The 22,887-nt window shown below is 37.9% G+C and overlaps 1 protein-coding gene across 1 annotated transcript in view; it reads right to left on the bottom strand.

Moving 5' to 3' along the window:
• LOC140243316 (protein FAM117B-like) overlaps positions 1 to 22,887 on the bottom strand; it is a 70,941-nt gene that overhangs the window by 21,887 nt on the left and 26,167 nt on the right. Inside the window, exons 3-5 of the mRNA XM_072322989.1 lie at positions 15,705 to 15,758; positions 1,420 to 1,662; positions 59 to 235 (exon numbers count right to left, since the gene is read on the bottom strand). Of these exons, the coding sequence (XP_072179090.1) occupies positions 59 to 235; positions 1,420 to 1,662; positions 15,705 to 15,758 (474 nt within the window). The remainder of the gene's footprint in view (positions 1 to 58; positions 236 to 1,419; positions 1,663 to 15,704; positions 15,759 to 22,887) is intronic.

Genomic DNA, 22,887 nt, shown 5'->3' with positions numbered 1-22,887 from the left:
TCTGTATGAGATTTCTACCAATGCTATGAAAAACCAAGAGAAGAATTCAGCTGCTTACCCTCTCTTCCCTGTCATTGCCACTCAGCACCAGCTTTTCTACCTCCTGGTTGAGTCCTTCCACGCTACCACGTATTCTGGGAACTGGTGGAGCCCTGAGGGTGTTTGGAACAGGAATGGCCGTGGAGCGGGGCAGGGTGTGGGCCTGCCCTATCAGACTAGTTGACACTGAAACTTGCTACATGGTTTCAAGAAGAGACAAGAGGATACAGAACAATAGCATTTAAGTATCACTTATGCAAAATAGAATGTCTTTTCTTCAAAACTAAAGAGTACAAGATGTACTGCAACTGACTGACAAATTGCCCTACATCGGTTTAGATAAGCACTGAATTAATCAGTGTTTAGTAGTAGCCATGAATAAGCAAATCATGGGCCTAGTGTACTCGGGCAGGATTCGAACCTACAACCTCCTGATCACTAGACAGGCGTCATATCCACTAGACCACCGAACTTCACAAAGATTTCTTGAATTTCTTTTTTTTTTTTTTTTTTGGGGGGGGGGGTTAATTTGTGTGTCTTCGAGATATATGCACTGGGCAGACCTTTTTTTTTTTTTCCTTCACAGGAACGTTCGGTAGTTCAGCAAGGATGAAGTCTGTCAATTTTCTGATCATTTTGCTAAGATATGTTATATTTAAGTCAAGAAGTACACATACTTTAACATCCTTTAACACAATTCAAAAAAGAATAGCAGAAAGCATTGAAGAAGAAGAAACTGACAATTATGAGAGGGAAATTAGGTTTGCAGTTAATGAAAAGGGAATGTGTTAATTAATTGAACTTTTTTAATAGTGCAGTGAATTGAAAGTTTATTCATTTGATTGATAGAGGGCAGCAGAGACTTTTAAGGAGATAGACTAGTTGTCAAATGGTTCAAATTTCTGGAGTTTTTCTGTTGCATACTGCTAATGCCAAACGAACACATCCCAGATTTTTTAAAATCAAATACAATTTGTTGAAGTGTAGGATTAGGATGTAAGCAGGAACCCTAGAACTGCATTGGGGGGGGGGGGGGGGGGGTAAGGGAGTAGGTATGGAGGGTATTTTTGTGCATGTATGTGTAAGTATGTGTATAGATTTAAGATGTATGTTATGATTTCTGGGTCAAATTGCCAATTATGTTTTGGTTTGATTTATTATTGTTGATTGTACATTATTTGCATACATTCAAGATGGATGTTTAGATATATAGAAATTAAATAAAGATTATTGAAAAAAAAATGTCACAAGTTTGTATGGTGAAATTTTGGACAATTAGTCCCTCACCTTGGAGACTGAATCAGTAATTCCCTGTCTTAATAGTTTATCTTCACAAAATACAAGAATATCATAGCTGGAATGTAAACTCTAGTGCCTCACCTGGAAAGATGATGAGGTTGAGGATGAGGATGATGATGTTACGGGAGGTGGGGTGGGGATGGAAGTTTGCGATGAAGCAGTAGAAGAGGAGTTTGAAGTGGACGTCAGAGATGATGATGCGCTTGTGCTGACTGGAGAGGGAAGGTTCGCCACAGTGGAGTGATTGGCATGTACTGGTGACGCCCGTTGGGCACTGGAGGAGGACTGCCTGCTACCCTGCTTCCTCAGCTGCTGTTTGTATTTCTGGAAAGAAGGAAAGAGAGAAAAGATACACCACAATTCAACACAACAAGGACATGATAATATAGCTATATATATATATATATTTAGACAGAAGTATTGGAAAAAGTTCACTTGGTTGACAGCAGGTTCATCCGTATTTATTGCTACTCAGAGTTTCATGCAACCTCCATGAGGCGCAATCATCATCATTGCCTGATGATTGCGCCTCATGGAGGTTGCATGAAACTCCGAGTAGCAATAAATACGGATGAACCTGCTGTCAACCGAGTGAACTTGTTCCAATACTTCTGTCTAAAGCTCTTCCTCTGAGGATATCGAGCACTCTTCATAGAAGGATAGAATCATCAAGTGTACGTATATATATATTTATATATATATATTTGACTCATTTCACCCACACCACATTAAACAATCGATTGTTTATAGTCAGATGCTTCGCTTCCGCCGAATCATCTCGGACGAGGATATGTTTGACAGAGAGGTCCTTACACTAGGTAGACAATTCCTCAAATGAGGATATCCTCCTAAAATAATCAGGAATGCAATTCGTAGAGTAAAAGGGAAATCCCGAAGAGTTCTCCTCAACAAAACTAATTTGGAGGAAAACAAGGCACGCCTTCCATTCGTGACCACTTACCACCCTGCTACCACATCTTTCGTGAAACAAGCCAGACAAGAATGGCCTACACTGGCTCTCGACCCCGAGTTAGGGAAACTTGTTGGAGATCAACCTCTGCACGCCCAGCGTCAGCCCCAAAATCTCAGAAAATTGCTTGTAAGTACCAAACTCCCAGCACTTTTACCAACGGGTGGTAACACACGGCCCATGTGCTAAGCATAGGTGCCAAATCTGTAAACACCTTATTACTGACACCAGGGTGAAAATCTCCAACAATGTCACCCTCCGTCCACAGAGACTTACCTGCGATTCCAGTAATGTACTGTATTGTCTGATGTGTGCACAATGCCCTCACGCTGTCTATATCGGTGAGACCAGCACCAAATTCCGCATGCGCTTTAATAATCATAAATCGTCCATCCTGAAAAATCGGAACGACCTTCCCGTTGCCAAACACTTCAACCTCCCCGGCCACTCACTGACGGATGTCAGAGTGTGCATTTTCGGGGGAGGTTACACATCAGCAGAGGAAAGAAAACTTGCCGAGTTACGAGTAATCGTGAAGAGTAAGAGCTTTCAAGGTGAAGGGTTGAACAGGGATTTATCCATTCTAAACGATTACTCATTCTTCCGTTAAGGAGAGGAATAAGTCATGACGAGGATTATAAGAGTATATTTTTTTTTTCAAAATATCTTTCTAATTGATAACTGTTTCACTACCACTGGTGTTGTGATAGAGAAATCAGTTGGTTATTCTGTCTGAGATTATGACAAATTATAGCGAATATTATGATTTCATGTCTCCATCTTAATAATCAATTTACTCTTATTTTGTATTATTTTCTATAGATGGATTCACACTGTCATCCTATTACTCATTTGTATGAGACAATCAATTTCACACTTGCATGTTCAAATCTGTTTAGATTTCAGTGAGACACCGAACTGTGGCTTTTGTAATTGATGATTTCATCTGTTTCTTAACAGGAATTATTATACCGACTTCTTCCTACCGATGATTTTTGAATTGTAAGTCATGAAACAATTTAATTGTTGGAGCGCTCTTTAACCTAATTTTGTAACTTATGGTATGTTGATGAGTACATTTTCAGGGTTCGAAATTGGCGATGGTCCGCTGGCCATTGGCCACCCAAAATCACGTCGGACTAGCTAAAAATCGTAAAATTCTGAAGTTACTAGTCCGTCTGGCTAGCCAAAATATTGCTTCAGTGTCAAAATTGATTCTAAGCAGTCCGCCTGGCTAGTTTAAAAAAAAGTTATGTGTGACCCCTGATTTTATGTCGATATCATAACATGTGATAATACAAAGTAATTGAACACCATTGTTACGTAAAAAACATGTCAATGTCCTCCTCCTTATGCGTGGGGTACCTTGACTACATTGCGTCTACATGGCAACATCATTGTAAAGGGTATGCACTCTCATAGCAACCATTTCTGTGTATATGAGTGCGCGCTCTTCATGTTCAATTCATGTTTTGGTATTGACATTCCCCATCGAGACTCCTGAAGAAGGTGGAGGCCACCGAAAATTTGAGTTGTTCCATAAACTCATTCTTATTGGCGAAATAATGCATTACTACTTTATTTCTTGATTCTTCGTTATATACATATATATATATATATATACAGGGTTCTCGCCAGGAATTTCTTCACGCTTGTCGGCAGTTATACGCGCGGAAGCCTTCGCTAATGCTCAATACAACACAGATAAATCGCCGCTAAAATGCCACTAAATGCGACATTTTCACGGAGATGTAATGAAAGGTTCCGATTTCTTTTAGGCCTTTCCTGTTTCACTGTTGCAATAATTAGCTGTCTCTGCATCGCAACAACGCGTGCCGTGTACTAACTATACCCGTAGTGTTTTTGCTTTCTCGCCGTCTGCTCGACCACGTGGTAGGCCTACTGCATGCAGATACGCGAGAAGCGATCGAGAACTTTCGGGTTATCGTTGCACTTTCCTTTCTGGGTATACTGCGGTAGTTTGGCCGTGACATCAAAGAGATACATTGTATCATACAAAAATGTAATGATGGTCATTATTCCGAAGGTTTGTTTAATCATAAAATGAAACGATTCATTACTGAGTACTTCGAAGGTTTGTAATCGAAAACAACAACAACACCAAAGGTCAGTACTACAGATGAATGTTCAAAATAAACAAAAATGATTTTGTTCGAAGATTAACAAACATTTTTTTTTCTTTATTATTTTCCGATCAATGAACCTTCAGAAAGGAATCTATCATCTATCATTGTTATTGTTTCGGAATAGCAAACCTTCAGAGTAAGAAAACACCGTTTTGGGGCCGTTGTTGTATTCCGAAATTATACTGGCAGAACGTTCGAAATAACAAAACTGATTTCGTTTGGATATAAACGAATATATTTCACCTTTATCATTTTTCGATTAACGATCATTCAGAATTGAGAATGTAGAGTGTTATTTTACCATTATCCTTTCGGAGTAATGAACCCTCAGAGTACGAAAACTGTAACCGTTTTGGGGCCGTCATTTTATTCCGAAATTATACTGGCAGAACGCCCAAGTTCGAAATAACAAAACTGATTTCCTTTGGAAATAAACGAACATATCTTCTTTATCGTTTTCCGATTAACGATCGTTCAGAATTAAGAATCTAAAGTATTTTATCATCATTATTCTTCGGAGTAACGAACCTTCAGAGTAAAAGAAAACTGTAACCGTTTTGGGGCCGTCGTTTTATTCCGAAATTTCACTGGCAGAAACGTTCGAAATAACAAAACTGATTTCGTTGTGAAATGAGCGGACATTTTTTCTTAATCATTTTTGGATTAACGAACCTTCAGAATAAAGAATCTAGCATTATTTTATCATTAATCTGTCGGAGTAACGAACCCTCAGAGAAAGAAAACCGCAACTGTTTTTGGGCAGTTGTTTTATTCCGAAATTTCACTGGCAAAACGTTCGAAATGACGCACTGATTTCGTTTTGAAATTTACGGACATTTTTCTTTATTTAATTTTCGGTTAACAAACCTTCAGAATAAAGAATCTACAATTTATTATTTTATCATTACTATTTCTGTCGGAGTAACATACCCTTTGAGTACGAAAACACGCTGTTTTGTGCCATCGTTTTATTCCGAAATTTCACTGGCAGAACGTTCGAAATAACAAAACTGATTTCATTGTGAAATGAACGGACATTTTTTCTTAATCATTTTTGGATTAACGAACCTTCAGAATAAAGATTCTAGCATTATTTTATCATCAATCTGTCGGAGTAACGAAAAAAAAAATGAAGCTTGGTGGTGACATTAACTGATGCTGGTGTAGAGAAAAACAAAGACAGCTTGCTCAAAAGATGCTTCCTTCTTTCAGTTTATTTTCTCCCCAGCCATGTACGGACGATGAACAAAACAAAATGTTACCGACGCTGCCATAAAAAAAAAAAAGAAACACGTGCTCAAAGCAAATACACTTTTCAAGTTGAACAAATTGATGTTCATAATGAAGAATAAAAAAAAAAAACACGACCACAAGCAGTGGGGAAACTTGATATCATGGCTTGTGGAAATTTCCATGAAATTTCCACGAAAGCCAGGTGTCAGATAAAGGAATGCCGCACGTACTGCCACCTTGCTTCAGTGGTCGTAAACAGCGTGTACATAGCAAGTAAACCAACTGGGAACATTGATGAATGATTATCCATTTATTTTCTGCCCATGAAGGCCCCCTAACCCACCTGTTAACAAACCAAGCCAGAAGCACATGGAGCATTACGTACGTTGAACTTGAAAGACCATCATGACAGAATTACTATAAATTTCGGCCCGGAGAAGGAAAATGGAACATTCACGAATGACGTTTACAAATCCATGGAAAGTGAAAAGGCTCAAATGGAACGCATGGCTTTTTAAATAAAAAAAAAAAAATAACCCGCTGAAACTACCAAAACCAAAATAACAATTTGCATTTGCGTACTCCATCGCACGTTCTTTTTTCTCTTTTTTAAACGAAAGATGGAGTTAATTTTCTCTCTGCGGCAATGCTTTGAACGCATCTAATTTTGCGTCAATGCCGATGGCCAGCTTCCTAAAGAATTGATACGAATCCTTTCAAATGTACGAAACAAAGTCTAAAAATCCTGGATCCTGGCGGTGAATTCCGGTGGTATTATAAATCCTGCTCACTATCAAAATTTAATCATCTGTTCCTTGCGCCATTTTACCAACCAACTGTTCCTGAAAATTTCATCCTCATCTGTTCCCAAATTTTGACTTATTTTGCGAATAGAGAGACAGACAGGCAGACAAACGAACAAACAAACCAAAGCAGCAAAAAAAATTAATAAATAAAATACAACCTTTCGCGGAGGGGGGCATGCATTTCATATTGAATTGATTGCTTTATTGTCCACAATGCGAAAGTGGAAATGCGCCTTCCACCAGCGTTACACACAAGAGGTACAACAGATAACAATTGTTCATTGAACATATACGTCACAGATTACAAATAAGATGAAACATAAATGTTTTGCATTACTTGTTGCAGAAAAATAAAATAATAACCATTATATTCATAATACATATTACATATATCTCATTCAATTCATTCATTTAAATAAATTCTATAATCATTATACTTATTATCAAAAATTCAACTTTCAACAAATCTTTCACTTCTAATCAATTTTTTTTTTCACATATATTATGCCCCAAAACCATGATACCTACCAAATTGAATTTCAGTTACTTCAAAACTATATAAAAAAAAAAAAAAAAAAAAAAAAAAAAAAAATATATATATATATATATATATATATATATATATATCTTGCATAACTACACCTACACATATCGTTTGTTTTTGCGTAACCCGACAACAAGCGTGACAACAAGCGAGCACGTGTCAGCCTTCCTCAGCCTCCCTCGGCCTCCGACCCTCTCTTTCCGTCCTCTTTCTCCCTCTCACAATACCGTCGTACACACAGGCGGCTGTCTGTGGCCGGCTGGGTGGACGTGCAACCAGGGAGGTGGACCTCCCTGGTGCATGTGTGTGTGGATCCCGAATCAGAGCGCATGTGAGTGAGCAAGTGTGTGATGTGGTGTGTATGTGCAGCTAGTACGTCGCTATGTTGAGCCGCGTTGTTGTGATCGGTGCGGTGACTGAGTGGATAACTTTTTGCGCTTGTAAACTGCTGCTCCTTTCAACATCTAGCTTCTTTTCTAGCCAGATAATAAAGACTGAAAAAGGCGAGAAATTGGTCCGAACTTCGCTCGTCAAGCAAGTTCATGCATGGTGTTACCCTTGTCGGCAAGTTTTACCCTTGTCGGCAATTGTTTCTTCAAACCGCACGCTTGTCGGCGCCGACAAGGGTGATATACGCTGGTGAGATCCCTGATATATATTTAAGCACAATACATAGCTATAAATATAGTTAAGCACAATGTGAATTGTTATACATGTATCTTCAACACATGTTAGATCAAAATTATGTTACATCTGAAGAGTAAACTACCAATGTACTGTAATGATTTAGTCTCACTGGATTCCATGAAATATTAATGAATTCTTTCTACAAATGTGAAGCTATGGTTTCAAACCTTTGATTCAACCACCTAACATATTGACCAGGTGCCATGAAACATTAATTTGAATCTTTGAATCTTTGAAAACAGATCATATACCATATTTGTGAAGACCTCATAGCAGTCCTTAAGTTGTGGACTGGGACTTCGTATGAAGAGTAGGTGACTCCCTCAAATTCCCTGATAGTTCTTTTGTGTTACTTGGTCTATGATCATACAAACTTATCTACATAATGTTAGGTGTTATGGAGCGACAGCCAAATGATACCTGTATATCCTTTCTACAAATGAATAAGAAAATGAAAGTTGCTCTAAAACATTTTGATGTACCAATGTGCTTACTACGAGTTTTCACTCATTCATCTTCACATGTAATCTGACTCATTTCAAGTGTTTTCATGTGTGCATTTTATATTTATCATCTTTACTTATTCTGAAAGCTTTTTCTTCATTCTGAATGTGTTTTTCCCTCTTAATGCATCTTGTGGCATCCTCTCATGGGCTGAAAGAAATGAAGCTTGGAAGTTCAAAGTTCAAAGCATAGGGCCACCACAATAATGTTGACCTAGAGAATGTATCTTTCTTCTAGCACGCTTGACATAAGTCATCTATGCCTTTGGTTTGTCTTATAATCAACTGTTGCTGGCCTAGCACTTACAGACGTGGGGAATATTCCCTTCCTGATGATATGCCATGCTTCAATTTTTCATTTCAATCTATGTTAGTGCATATCATGACATCTGTATAAAACAACGTCCCTCTTGTTTGCATTGTATTTATCTCACATTTTGAACTCAGGAAGCAAATCAGAAGATGCATCATTTTGCCATTCAATTCACTGTGAACACTTTCTCCTCAAAATGGCAGCAGCTTGGAGTCATGCTATGCCTTACATCTTGACAGCCAACCAGAGCTAGCCTGAAATTCATCATAAACCATATGTCTCTGGTTATATCTTCAGCGTTTTTTTTTTTTTTTTTTTTTTCCATGATTGACTTGACTTGACAAGAAGTTCCCTTGACTTGACTTGATTTGACTTGATTGACTTGACTTGACAAGAAGTTCCCTTGCCTGTCTAAGGGTGCGTTTATCAACTCTCCTTTCTCGGCAGAAACAGGTTATCCAAACAGCTTTCAAGGAATTTTAACGAGTTGATAAACGCAAAGCTCTTTTGAAAGCCCTTTAGGAAAGCCTTTTCGAAAGCCCAAAATTTGTGGCGATCCAAACAGCTTTCCTAAACAGGTTTTCAGAAACCTGTTTGTAAAAGCCTTTTGGAAGTTGATAAACGCAAAGTAAGTACAACACACAACATCGTATATATTTGCCAATTTTGGTTTTAAAACGTGGTTTTGAGATGGTCCTATTGCATCTAAATTATATCGTATGCCATAGCAGTGATAAACCAAGGAGGCTGTAGTAAAATGGGATGAATGCAACAAAAAACGTGACAGTGAGTTATATAATATAGGCAACAACAAAACTGGTAGGCTATCCGAAATGGGAGAAGCACATGTGCATTCTTTGGCATTTCACAGTCCTTTAAAGTGCTTTCAGGTATGGGAGGCACCCACAGATCTGCCATGAATAAACTTGAAACTACAGTCATCAATGTACTTACTCATATCTCTATCTTAGCTCTATCACTTCTGGTTCTAGAGAGGAAGACATTCAAAAATTAGACAATTTGGGGGCTTTGGGGTCCCTGCAGGAGCCCCAAGAGGAGGGGGCATGGCACCTATATGAACAAATTGAGATCCTATCAACCTAGGGATGCTACCTGCCAAGTCAGGCAAAAATCCATCATGGGGTTTTCAAGAAGCTGAAAATGTAAAAACTTCAAGCCCACTGGATGAGGAATGACCGCAATAGCTCACTTGCTCAGCTCAGGTGAGCTTAAAACAGAAAGGGAAGTGGGGGGGGGGTGACTTTAGTAACTTGTTCTATATTGGATATTAGTGCATGGCGCCATAAAATATTGATTTTGCAGGATTGCATGTATTCATTGTAAAGCAATTGACATTTTTCGAGGAGAAATCTGCTGACCCTGTGTCTGTGGGAATCTATCATTTGGTCTACTCCCACTTCGTTCAATACCCGCTTTGTCTCAACCCATATGGTCAAATCCTAGTTCGTCTACAACCAGTTCATCTAGTTACTATTTAATCCAACTGCCACTCAGTCTAATAACTAGTCCGTCTACTTACCAGATGGGCTATGCCCATTTCGTCTACTATCCATTTGGTCTATACACCACATGGTCTCATCATCTATTAATCTAATACTCGAATAGCTTATTTTCATTTCGTCTAATACCCATTTTGTCTAATTTGCACTTGGGCTCCACCCATTTCGGCAATTTATCGATTAGTCTAATAACAAGTTGGGCTACTTTTGAATTACTGTATACGCCATATATTTCGCGAGTCTAAATTTTCGCGAATCGGGAATTACCAACAATTTCACGAGTGGTTAAATTCGCGATTGTGGAGTCCTGTACTGAACAGAGAAATGTACATGCGTACGTCACATTCACATCGGGATCAGAGTCAATATTTTCGCGTGTCTTTAATTTCGCGAATAGCACCTGACTCACAAAATTCGTGAAAATAAAAACCTCGAGAATTATTCGGCATATACAGTAGTCTACGGACCAATTAGTCTATACCCAACTGGTCTACTACCATTTACACTACGTCCGATGTTCACATGGGCTAACTACTATTGAGCGGTTGTGTTTTTCAAATTGAATACTAACGGTTAGTATGGACATCTTCTTGAGATCTGTTACATGCGGAGTGCAAGTCACAGGGAGAAATTATCATCTCTTAACTCTTTTGTTTGAAACTCGGTGATTATGTATGAATCCATAAATTCCATGATTATTTAATTGTGCTGAAACTTTCCACAATTCAGACATGGTGGCACAAACTACATAGGCACATGAGGAATAAACAGAAGAAATCACAATTTGGTTACATATACATCACACGAACTGTACTTAAATCACATCAAAGTTGGTAATATTGTTTGTGATAGGCCCTATCTGTATCTTGTCTGTAGACGAAACGAGAGTAGCCCTATTGGAAATTGGACTAAATGGTGATTAGACGAAATGCTAATTGGACGAAATGGCTAGTGGACTAACCGGAAATTAGACGAAATGGAAGGAGACTAACTGTCTATTAGACCTAGTGAAATATAGATCAAGTGGGCAGTGGACCAAGTGATAGCCGAAATGTCCACAGACCAAATGATAAATAGACTAAATGGAATTTAGACGAACTGACAATAGACCAAATGGTATTAGACGAAGTGGGGAAAAATCCACGTAGACGAAGTGACAATTAGACCATTTGGTCATTAGACGAAATTGATAGTAGACCAAATGAGTTAAGCCATTGTGGTGTTAGATGAACTGGGAAATAAACCATCTGATTGTAGACCAAGTGGCAATAAACTGTGTCTGTGACACAAATGGAAAACTAGAACTATCACTCATTGTGATTAATATCCCCCCCACCCACAACTGAGGGAATTAGCTCAACCAGGATTATTTTTTTTTTCACTTTTTAATGGAAAAAAATGTTACCATGGCAATGCATTGTTCAACAGTGAATAAATGTATTGCTCACTGTTAGTCAAATGTCCCGCATCTCAAGTCAAGTGCTCAAAAACTGAGAGAGCAAGATAAATAAACTGATGATTTCTATGGCTTTCAATAAAAATTGTGTTACCATGGCAACACAATGTTGGACATTAAGAAAAAATAAAGTTTGCACAACTATATATATATAGCCATCACATAATTTCAAGCCAAATGCTAAAAGGCTGAGGGGCTTAGTTGAATTCACAATACAAGTGTATCATTTTCATTCAAAATATACTGTTACCATGGCAACACATTTTCAACACTGACAAAAGACTTTTTGCACATCTAGGTAATGTAGAGGCAACATGTGCCAAATTTGAAGCCAAAATGCTCTAAAACAGAGAGAGTTAAGAGAACCGAAATGTTTGTTCATTTTCCATCTGAGAAGATGGCTGGATAGCCCATATTCAGCTACGTTAAGCTGGTCTTCCATGGGGTCCAGTTGGATGTGAGGTTGGGACCACTTCACCGGGTTAAACACCCTGCTCTTTGCGATGAATGAATGAATGAAGCGGGATCTTTTACGTGCATGAGTTGTTTACTCTCTCATACACGGGACCTCCATTTTATGTCCTATCCGAGGGACAGAGTGTTTTACCTCTTGCTAGAGGGGACGGTATGCTTACACACAACATTGCTCAGTCCAGACTCGGGTTCGAACCCGGGCCGCGTGATCGTGAGGCAGACGTGCTACCGACTGAGCCAACTCACCGCCACCATTTGTATGATTTTCATTAGAAATGCACTGTTACCATGGCAACACATTGTTCAACAATGATGAAATATGAAGTTTGCATACCTCTGTACTATAGTGGTTGCATGTGCCAAATTTCAAGCTAAATACTCAAAGACTGAGGGAGTTAATTGAATCCACAATATTTGTATATGATTTTCATTCAAAACAGCTGTTACCATTGAAACGCATTGATCAACAAAAACAAAAGGTTAAGTTTGCACATCTACGTACCATAGTGGTCAGGTGTGCCAAATTTCAAGCTAAATGCCCAAAGACTGAGGGAGCTAGTTGAATTCACAATATCTTTAAAAGCTTTTTGGTGAAAAAATGCTGTTACCATGGCAATGCATTGTTCAACACTAATAACAGATTAAGTTTGCACATCTATATAGTGGTCACATGTGCCACATTTCAAGCCAAATGCTCAAAGACTCAGGGAGTTAACGGAATCCACAATATTTTTGCATGATTTTCATTCAAAATATGCTGTTACCATGGCAACACATTGATCAACAATGACAAAAGATATATGCACATCTACGTACTATAGTGGTCATATGTGCCAAATTTCAAGCTAAATGCTCAAAGACTGAGGTAGTTACCTGAATCCACAATATCTTTATATGCATTTTAGTGAAAAGATGCTGTTACCATGGCAATGCATAGTTCACCACTGTTGAAAGATCAAGTTTGCACATCTATACGCTATAGTGGTCACATGTGCCAAATTTCAAGCCAAATGCTCAAAGATCGAGGGAGTTAACTGAATCCAAAATATTTTTGTATGATTTTCATTCAAACTATGCTGTTACCATGGCAACGCATTGATCAACAATGACGAAAGAGTAAGAATGCACATCTATGTACCATAGTGGTCACATGTGCCAATTTTCAAGCCAAATGCTTAAAAACTGAAGGAGTTAGGTTAATCCACACATTTTTGTATGATTGGTAAAAAAAACTGCTGTTGCCATGGCAACGCATTGTTCACCACTGACGAAAGATTAAGTTTGCACATCTCTATACTATAGTGGTCACGTGTGCCAAATTTCAAGTCAAATGCTCTCAGACTGAGGGAGTTAACTGAATCCGCAATATTTCCGTATGATTTTCATTCAAACTATGCTGTTACCATGGCAACGCATTGATCAACAATGACGAAAGAGTAAGAATGCACATCTATGTACCATAGTAGTCACATGTGCCAATTTTCAAGCCAAATGCTTAAAAACTGAAGGAGTTAGGTTAATCCACACATTTTTGTATGATTGTTAAGAAAAAAAAAATGCTGTTGCCATGGCAACAGATTTATAAACACACATATCAAATATATTTTGCACAACTATACATTACATTGATCGCATATCCCAAATTCAAACTGAATTGCTACAAAACTGAGAGAGTAGTTTGATCCACAACATTTTGTGGGATTTTTATGAAAATCTGCCGTTGCCATGGCAACGCATTATGAAATACTCATGAAAAAGGTGTCTTGCACATCTGCCTGTGATAGCGGTCACACATGCCAAATTTGAAGTTAATTGCTCAAAAAATGAGAAAGTAGTTCGATCCACAAGATTTTATGAAAATATGCTGTTGCCATGGCAACACATGTGATACTAACGAAAAAGGTGTCTTACACATCTACCTTTGATAGCGGTCACACATGCCAAATTTTTGGTCAACTGCTCAAAAAATGAGAGAGGAGTTCAATCCACAACATTCTGCAAGATTTTTTTTTTAAATTTGCTGTTGCCATGGAAACTCATTATGCAATACTAACGAAAAAGGTGTCTTGCACATCTTCCTTTGATAGCGGTCAAACATGCTAAATTTTGGGTTAATTGCTCAAAAAATAAAAGAGTAGTTCGATCCACAAGTTTTTATGAAAATATGCCGTTGCCATGGCAACGCATTATGCAATACTAACAAAAACGGTGTCTTGCACATCTACCTTTGATACCGGTCACACATGCCAAATTTGGGTCAATTGCTCAAAAAATGAGAGAGGAGTTCGATCCACAAGATTTTGCAACGGAGCGACCGCCCGCCTGACCGACCGGCCACCCGACCTCAGAGTGATTCCTACATATACCCCCCTACACACTATGTGTGGATGGGGGTATAATTAGTTTTTCCCAAACCTTTCACAGTGGTGTTTTGAAGTTCTTATTGCTTGTCAGATCTGTGGCAGTGCCCAAATCTAAAATGGTTTCACTGAACTTCTTATTTGAAAGTATCAAATTTGATTTTCACATATTTTTGGCCTTAAAGGTGCATGGTCCCGGTGTTTTAGTCAAATGCGTACGTGGGCGCACGGCGCAAGTTTCCTATAGAGACCTATGCTATCGACTCCTCTTTGGTGCTTAAGTCCGATCCACTGTAGTCAGTGGTTCGATCACAGTTCGGCTCATGATTCGGCTGAGGGGGATGACAGCTTTAGCAAACTTCTTTTGTGATGTCATAATAAGAAGCACATATGCACGCACCAACACCTCCGCGCTTTACTCTTGATGACAGCTCAACTTCGGCAATATTCGTATCAATGCTAACGGTGATATCGGCAGTATCATCAACAGCGCCCTCTACACTACTGGGACTATGCACCTTTAAGGCCCTGTCCCTTAGCCCACATTATAGGGCCACATCTACAATGTACAATTTGAGGAGCTTTGTACTTTTCTGTCCTGGAAAGTTTGGTAAAAATTTGACCATATGTATTTTCACAAGACAAGAACAAATTTTAGTCTTCACCAGGCAGCCCCATCCTGCTTGATACTCGTGGCTTTAACTCTTTATGTGCCATGGTGTAAACCCCCTGTGTGCCACATTATTCTGAGACAGCAAGGTAGTCTTGCTTTGGGGAAACATTCTGCTTTTAATATCTATGTAAGTTCAATAGATTTTCATTACCCTGATCATGTAATAAGCAAAGTTGTAGAGAAAATGCCAAGTTTTCCTTTAATGTAAATTGAATGACAGATCTTTGATCATTTTTTTTTTTTTTAAATGACCAGTAGCTAAAGTACTGTAGAGGCATGACTTTTGCACACAAAACAGTGCCTGAAACTTAGAATTTACTCGCAAATCCAGTTGGGAACACCACTAGATAGCCAATCACCACATAAAATGCAAGCTACATGTGTCAGGAATGGAATAGCGAGAAACGCTTTCATTGTAATGTGGCATTTGGCTATTTGTTGTTCGGTTTGGGCGGCTTTGTGCGTTTGAGCAGAATATGCGAAGTTGACACGCCGTCGACTGAGTCGGGCGTGCGAACATGGCACATAAAGAGTTAATTGGGCCATTTGTACCAGTCATGAACTTCAACATTCTCTCCATTTTAATGAGGTAAATTACACCTGGGCCCAATTTTCCATTTTAAAAATATGTTCTTCAAAATACACTAGGCTACCTATAGTGATTGTATGAAATGACCCACCTCCTTGAGATTGTCTGCGCTTCCCCATGAAGAAGACCGCTTGCTGTCATCCGTCTGGAAGAATATGAAATGAGAATAAAAAATAGGTTTACATATGGTATACATAGAAACAACTAGAAATGTCGCTATGGCGACTGGTATGTCTCCGCCATAATGCATGATTCTCCTAATACATGTAGGTCTATAGTACATGCAGACAATGTCTTGATTATATTTTCACAAAATTGGCAAAATATCAAAATGACACTTTTGTCACAAATGTGTTGAATGTTCACCTTCCTTGACCTAGGTTTAATTGGATGAATGTGAGAGCATGTATTTGGGGATTTTAGGACTTTTACTTGACTTTGACCCCTTCATAAGTTTATGCATTGAGTAATTTTCAAGATACGGAGAAAAGTGCAATTTCTGTATTGAACAGAAAATTGTTACCATTTCATCTGGCCTTTCACCCTTGACTTTTGCCCGTAAAATTCATAAGAGAATCATTGTCAGGCAGAACATGCATAATAAATATGTACTAAGTTTCAAGATAGAGCCACTTCCGAGATATGGAGGAAGAAGTAAAGTTCAGCACAAGCCACTTTCATTTGATCTTTGACCTTTTTGGCAAAAAACAACAACAACAAAACAAAACAAAAAAACTTCCCAGAGAATCTCTATTGGGTTAAACATGCATACACCAAGTTTAAAAAGAAAATAATCCTGCAGGCATTGCATAAATATGAGGGATATAGTAAAGTTTTGAAGTGTTACACTTGACCTTTAACCCTGACCTTTGACTCATGAACCCAAAATTCCCTAGATAATCACTGCCAGTTAGTACATGCATATACACTGTATACTATGTTCCATAAAGATACCTTGAACCATTTCCAAGATATGGAGATAAAAGTGAAATTTTAACATTTTTTTACTTGACCTTTTGACCTTAACCTCATGACCCCACATTTTCACCAGAGAATCTTAATTGGGTAATACATGTAAACATTAAGTTTCAAGAAAATATCTTCAGGCATTGCATAGATATGGGGGAAATAGTGAAATTTTGAGCATTTGACCTTGACCTTTGACCTTGAGCATGTGCACCCAAAAGATGATAGGCACAACTTTGGCCCCTAATACACATACATGCCAAGTTTCATGAGGATGCCTCAAAAAGTTTTTTAGTTACGCTGTCCACAAAATTAAATACAGATGGACGGAAGGACGGACAGATGAACGGACAGGGGAGAAACAAGATAACCCTTGGATTGCATCGGGTGCTGCTAACCCCTCGAAACTCAAGTTCTGTAATTAAAGCAAGTGGCGGGAAGATCCCAACCGTGGACCGGATTGGCACATATTACTATCAAATTTCTGGGAGGGGGTGGTCATAGGAAGAGAGCACCAAAGAAGGAATGAGAAAACGTTTATTTTATTTCATCAATAAAAAAGTGGGAAAAACATGAAAGAAAAAATGTGAGGCCTCAGACCCATGGATTTCCATGGGTACTGCTAGTATCATTATATAAAATGTAGAACACAGGGAGCAGTATTACCAGAAACAAAAGGGCCCGAATTCATGAAGGTGGTACAACTGAAACCATGGTTTAAACCATGGACAAAGACTGTAGTTCTGTATGGGGTGCCAAGTGTCGAATGGCCTATTTCATTACGAAATCAGTCATTTCGTTGACGAAATGACAATTTCGCTAAGTTCGTTGAGAAATGAAAAATGACTGATTTCATAACGATATAGGCCATGTGACACTTGGCGCCCCATACAAAACTACGGTCTTTGTCCATGGTTTAAACCATGGTTTCAATTGTACCATCTTCATGAATTCCGGCCTAGGGGTCTAAATTTCACCATATGAATTTTTGAAAAAAATATCTATCAAGAAATGTGAATAGTAGAGCACACACAAGAAATAAAACATGGTGGCAGCCTTTGATGCATTTTGATCATGGGTATTGAAACATGTTCTAAACATGGAATGATGATAAACGCAGCTCTAGACAGGCCCGGCAATATGGTGTAATTAGCTCCGCAATAAGATTCCACAGCTTTTGAATTCGTAACGGTCATTGAAGCACTGCATGAAGCAAAGGACAAAAAATTGGTCAGTGCACGACGACAGCGTTTGTTGAGTTTGGTGATTCAGCTTCAGACCATAAGGCGGCGCGTTGGTCAGACAAACCCTTCAATGTGCTTCAACTGTTGCAAGCAGCACAGAAATCAATACCTCGGACTACATAGCACTCTCGCTATGGATTTTTGCCTGTGCTTGGCGTGAAGATTCGATGGGTTAAGAATGACCGTGGTCTCAATTTTTTCCCAACATAACCTACCATGCGACAAATATTACAGAAAAGATATTTTAAACAGAGTATAGATGTATTACAACAAGTCATTTACTGGAGTTTCATTTTTGGGCAATGAAGAAAAATGTGACAAAATAACCCTTTTTTGACAGACCATTTTTTTTAAAGCTAAAATTAAATGTTATTTTCACAAGCTTATCCCAAATAAAACCCAAAATAACTAACATTATGAGTCAGAGAAGAGTTTCTCCTTCAATTTGCTGTATAGATTGTATAATTTGATGGTTCCTGAGGTGAGATATTGCGATTGTCCTGCAACACTTCTCCAGCAGTTTTGAGTAAACAAGTTGTTTACTTTATGCAAATTAGGCAGCAAAGGCAAAAGCTTTTGGTGAGTTAATTGCACAGTATCACAGGGCCTGTAGACAGATGGACAACCCCAAGTACAGTATAATGCCTCTGGCACCGTGAGGGGGAAGTCATGATAATCAGAGAATAATATCATTACAAGCATGCAAGTGCAACACAACTTTTCAAAAAGTTGCCTAATCTTGCACAGTATGACTGAGGGTCTTAAACAGAAATGGGCCAAAACAGCTCATACTGCCTCTTTCAACATAAGGTACAACACATCAGTCACAACAGAATTTAAAATTTGCATTGTGAATGAATGGTTTGTCCTTGTTCATTGAATGGCTAAAGCACTAAAAGAAAGTAAATGGCCATCCAGAGAATATATTATTTCACTGGGCACTGCTGTAATATAATGCACTAGTTGCTTGATCCAAAATACAACACAAGCTTTCCTTGAGCTATGATGCAATCATACGAAACAGAATTTGGTGATCATCACAAGGGTCTGCTATGATACTATGTCTAGTAAATTCTAATGAAGGCAATCACATTCTAAAACTGGTATATCTCACAGAACAAATGCGGCAAACTGCAGCCACTGTTAAACCAAGTTGGCAAGTTTTTGATGACATTTAAAATGTACACACTTAATACAGTACCTGTCTGACTTCATCCATTTTTGTAATTAAGAACATGCATAGATGGATACTGTCGCTAAGAAAAAGGACAAAAACACTGACATTTCTAACAGATAGTATTGCATTAATATCAAAATTCCCTCTCTAAAGAGTATGTTGAAGGAGAGTATACTTGGAGAGGATAAAAAATGACTGTTATAAAATTTATATTTTGTTGTTTGTCATTTACTCAGCCAGGCAAGAAAAGCATTTTTCTGCACAGTGCACCTGCTTGCTATGAAGCCTATAAATGTTAAACACCACTAAACTTGACTTACAGAAAAATAGCAATGAAGAGATGGTGACTATATTTGTGGCTTTGAATAGTGCTCACACAACTGTATTCACACTGAATGCCATCATTCCTTTCTGCCAGCGACTTACACGTAGGTCCACTGCAATGTACACAGCTTTCACTAGAGTGTGTGTCTGGTTTGATTCATTCTTCAGCATACATTATTGGCTCCAGTCATTACTTCTGCTCCAGATAATTTCTTCAGTTTTGTCTCAACTACTATTCTTTCCCCATCTACAATGTTCACTCATTCTCTCCTGCTTCCTACCGCTGCACCTCCATCAAATTCTATATGCCTTGACTGTATGATATCTCGACTGTCTCCTTCCAAGAGTACTACTGTGGACATTCTTTTTTACATTCCATTTAATAATGATTTTTTTTTTAACTTCTTGTAGTGCAAATTCGAAATGTGCCCCTTTTATTTTCTACCTCATGATACATATGGTTATATACATGCATGCTTTGATGCAATATTCATTACATTTAACTTGTGTAATTATGTCCTTATTTCATCTCATTTTTGTGTGATCAATACATTTTGGTTCTTTGCCCAGCTAAGTAGGGCAGATAAACTAGAACTATTACGGAATGTGATTTATACCCCAACCTAAAATTGAAGGGGTTTTACGCTAAATTCACACTATTTTTTAAGCTTTTTATTTAAAAGAATGCTTCTACCATGGCAATACACGTGTACATTAATATTGATGAAAGAAACTTGTTTTACACATTTAAATCTCAATTTGGTCACACTTGCTTAATCTCAAGTCAAATGCCCAAAAACTGAGGGAGCTATTAATGCATGGATACAATATCAATAAAATTTTGTATGATTTTCAATCAGAAATATGTTAATGTGTCAACACATTGTTCATAGCTGACAAACGATAAAATCTGCACATCTGCATATAGTGGCCACATACATGTGCCAAATTACAATTGGGCTAACTCCCTCAGTTTTTTTAGAAATCTTGAAATCTTGCTCATCTGACTGATTTATCTTTTGTCAAAGGAACAAAAAACACATGAAATATCAATGTTTAATGTTCACTGGTGAGGATCTGATTCACACTATATCTCTTAATGTAAGAGGATTAAGAAATAGAGAGAAGAGAAAAGAAATATTTCTTTGGATGATTAATCAAAAAGCTGACATTATTCTGTTGCAAGAGACTTTTTTGGATGAAAGATATTGAAAATGTTATGAAATTCCACCAAAAAAAAAAATCATGAAAATTACAAATTCCATCAACTTGATACTGACATATGTAAAAAGGTAGCAATCATTCCCCCCGCTTTCTGAAAGCAGTTAGTCAAGTGCACTTTCATAATGCCAGAAAAGTGAATTTTTGTTGAATTTCCTTTATATTTTCTTTGTATCGTTGTCCACTCATATGTCATAACCTCTAGTACAGTAGTCTCCTCATCCAGCGGTTCTAACACCAAAACTTTAAAAAATCATAACTTTTGCATCGATTGTCAGATTTTCCCCAAACCTTCACTGATGTGCTCTACTAATGTTGCTGCTGTCACTCAATCCACATTGCTCTCTGGGTTTGCGTTCCCTTTAAGTTCATCACCTGCAACAGCACATGGCTCTGAGGGTCACGAGTGTGCCATCCAACATTATGATGGACCCTGCCAGTGATAAAGAATCTTTTACAAAACAAACAAACAAACAAACAAACAAACAAACCAAAAAACCTGCATCCAGATGGTGATCTGGATCACACCAAAATTAATCACCTGTTTCTCTCATCATTATAACTTTTCCTGAAAATTTCATCTAAATCTGTTAGCAACTCTTGGAGTTATTTTGCAAACAAACAGCTGAACAAACAAACCAATGCTGGCAAAAACATAACCTCCTTGGTGGAGGAAATACCACAAATATAACATATTGTACCGGTATACTCTGGAAGTTGAGACCCACTCTCACTGACAAGAGTATAGTCAACCTGTCTGAAATATTTATCCTATAAGCATCTGCTATATAAATAATCTTCTTTTTTTTTTAATTAGCCAAGAAAAATCACCCTCAGTCCTTATGAGAACTACTTGTATACATCTTGTAAATGGTATCACAAACCATCTACAATCTACGATACTATTTCTTCACGCAAAAACCAAGCTTCATTCAGAACGTATTCAGATTTTCATGAGAAAGGACAGCTCTGTTAATAAAAAAAAAAAAGAAAAAAGATAGCGTCACACACACACACACAAATACATTATATGGCAGCTTTGGTAAAAATGAATAGAATATTCATCAACAATAAAAGCATGCTGTTTTTCACAAACGTCATTCATATGGGGCACCCATGGAGACAACAAATTGAATTGTTCACTTTCTGCAACAATTGATGCTTGAAGGACTCACCTTAGTCATTATACTTAGACTGCTTAGAATCAAAACAAAATGTCTTGTGAATTTTAGATTAGATCCTTACTACATCACTTGTGATGAATGGCTAGCACTTTGTGAACCAAATGAATTTATACATTGATGGGCATTGATCACATCAAATTCAGTCACATAAACTACATGTAAGAAAAGAAATGAACATGTCAAAGAATTACCCAGCATTGTTGATGTTTCACACCGAGTGAAATAACATCACTTGACATTAGAGGGTTCACAACTTTATGTCCTTTTTGACAATTATGTTAAATAGCGTATATGGCACTTATCTCTGTAACAGTACTGTTTTTCTAGTACGCTGTGCTGTTATGAGAGGTAATAGCTCATTTGAGAACAAAGAAAAACAACACAAACGTAAAGCTGCATCTGAGGTTAAAGTCCACGCAGAGTTTCAGCATTGTCACAGTACTGTATATTTTGATACACAAACTATCATTTTAGCCAGACTGGTAACTTCATGAAATTCTAAAACAAACTTATATTTCAGGGTCATTTTGGCCTGCAAAACTGACTAAATAAATTTCTAAAATGCAAATGATTTTCTCATGCAAACTTTGGTAATAAATATCATCTTAGTAGTCTATATCACAACTTCATAAATGTCAAAGGATATCTAGCTTTTTTCCCATGTGAGTAGAAACCAAAACCAGTACTCAGTAGCGCGGGTATTTTTCTGGTGGTTTCCTTAGAAAAAAAAAATACAGCTAATATCACCCAGAACGTTGCGTTTTCATGAACTTCAAAAGAAATCATGTCCCAGCTATTCATGATTTCTAATGCAACTGCAATAACCAATTCACCCTGAAGTAGACCAAACAGACAGCAACTTGAAAAGTGACAAAAATACTTCAAAATATACTGTCTGCTGCAATTTCTCTGGTATTGCTTTGTGTTCAGCTGTCAACTGCATTACATGAGATCAGGATCTATAATATAGTCTACTTAGAGATATTCAGTTTGTGTTTCTTGTAAGACATTTTGACAGATGCCATACACTGAGGCTTTAACATTTGGATTCTTTTTGAATGCATGTTTCCTGTCATGCTAACAACTTTATATCCTCGTACACGGTTGCGTCTCTTTCGTGATTGTCTATCCTGAAATATGGGGCATCTGCCAATTTGA

Source organism: Diadema setosum, chromosome 20 (genome assembly GCF_964275005.1).
Source record: "Diadema setosum chromosome 20, eeDiaSeto1, whole genome shotgun sequence".
In the NCBI taxonomy this organism is placed as follows: domain Eukaryota; kingdom Metazoa; phylum Echinodermata; class Echinoidea; order Diadematoida; family Diadematidae; genus Diadema; species Diadema setosum.
Note: the sequence above shows the minus strand (reverse complement) of the source record. Positions and strands in the feature narration are given on the sequence as shown.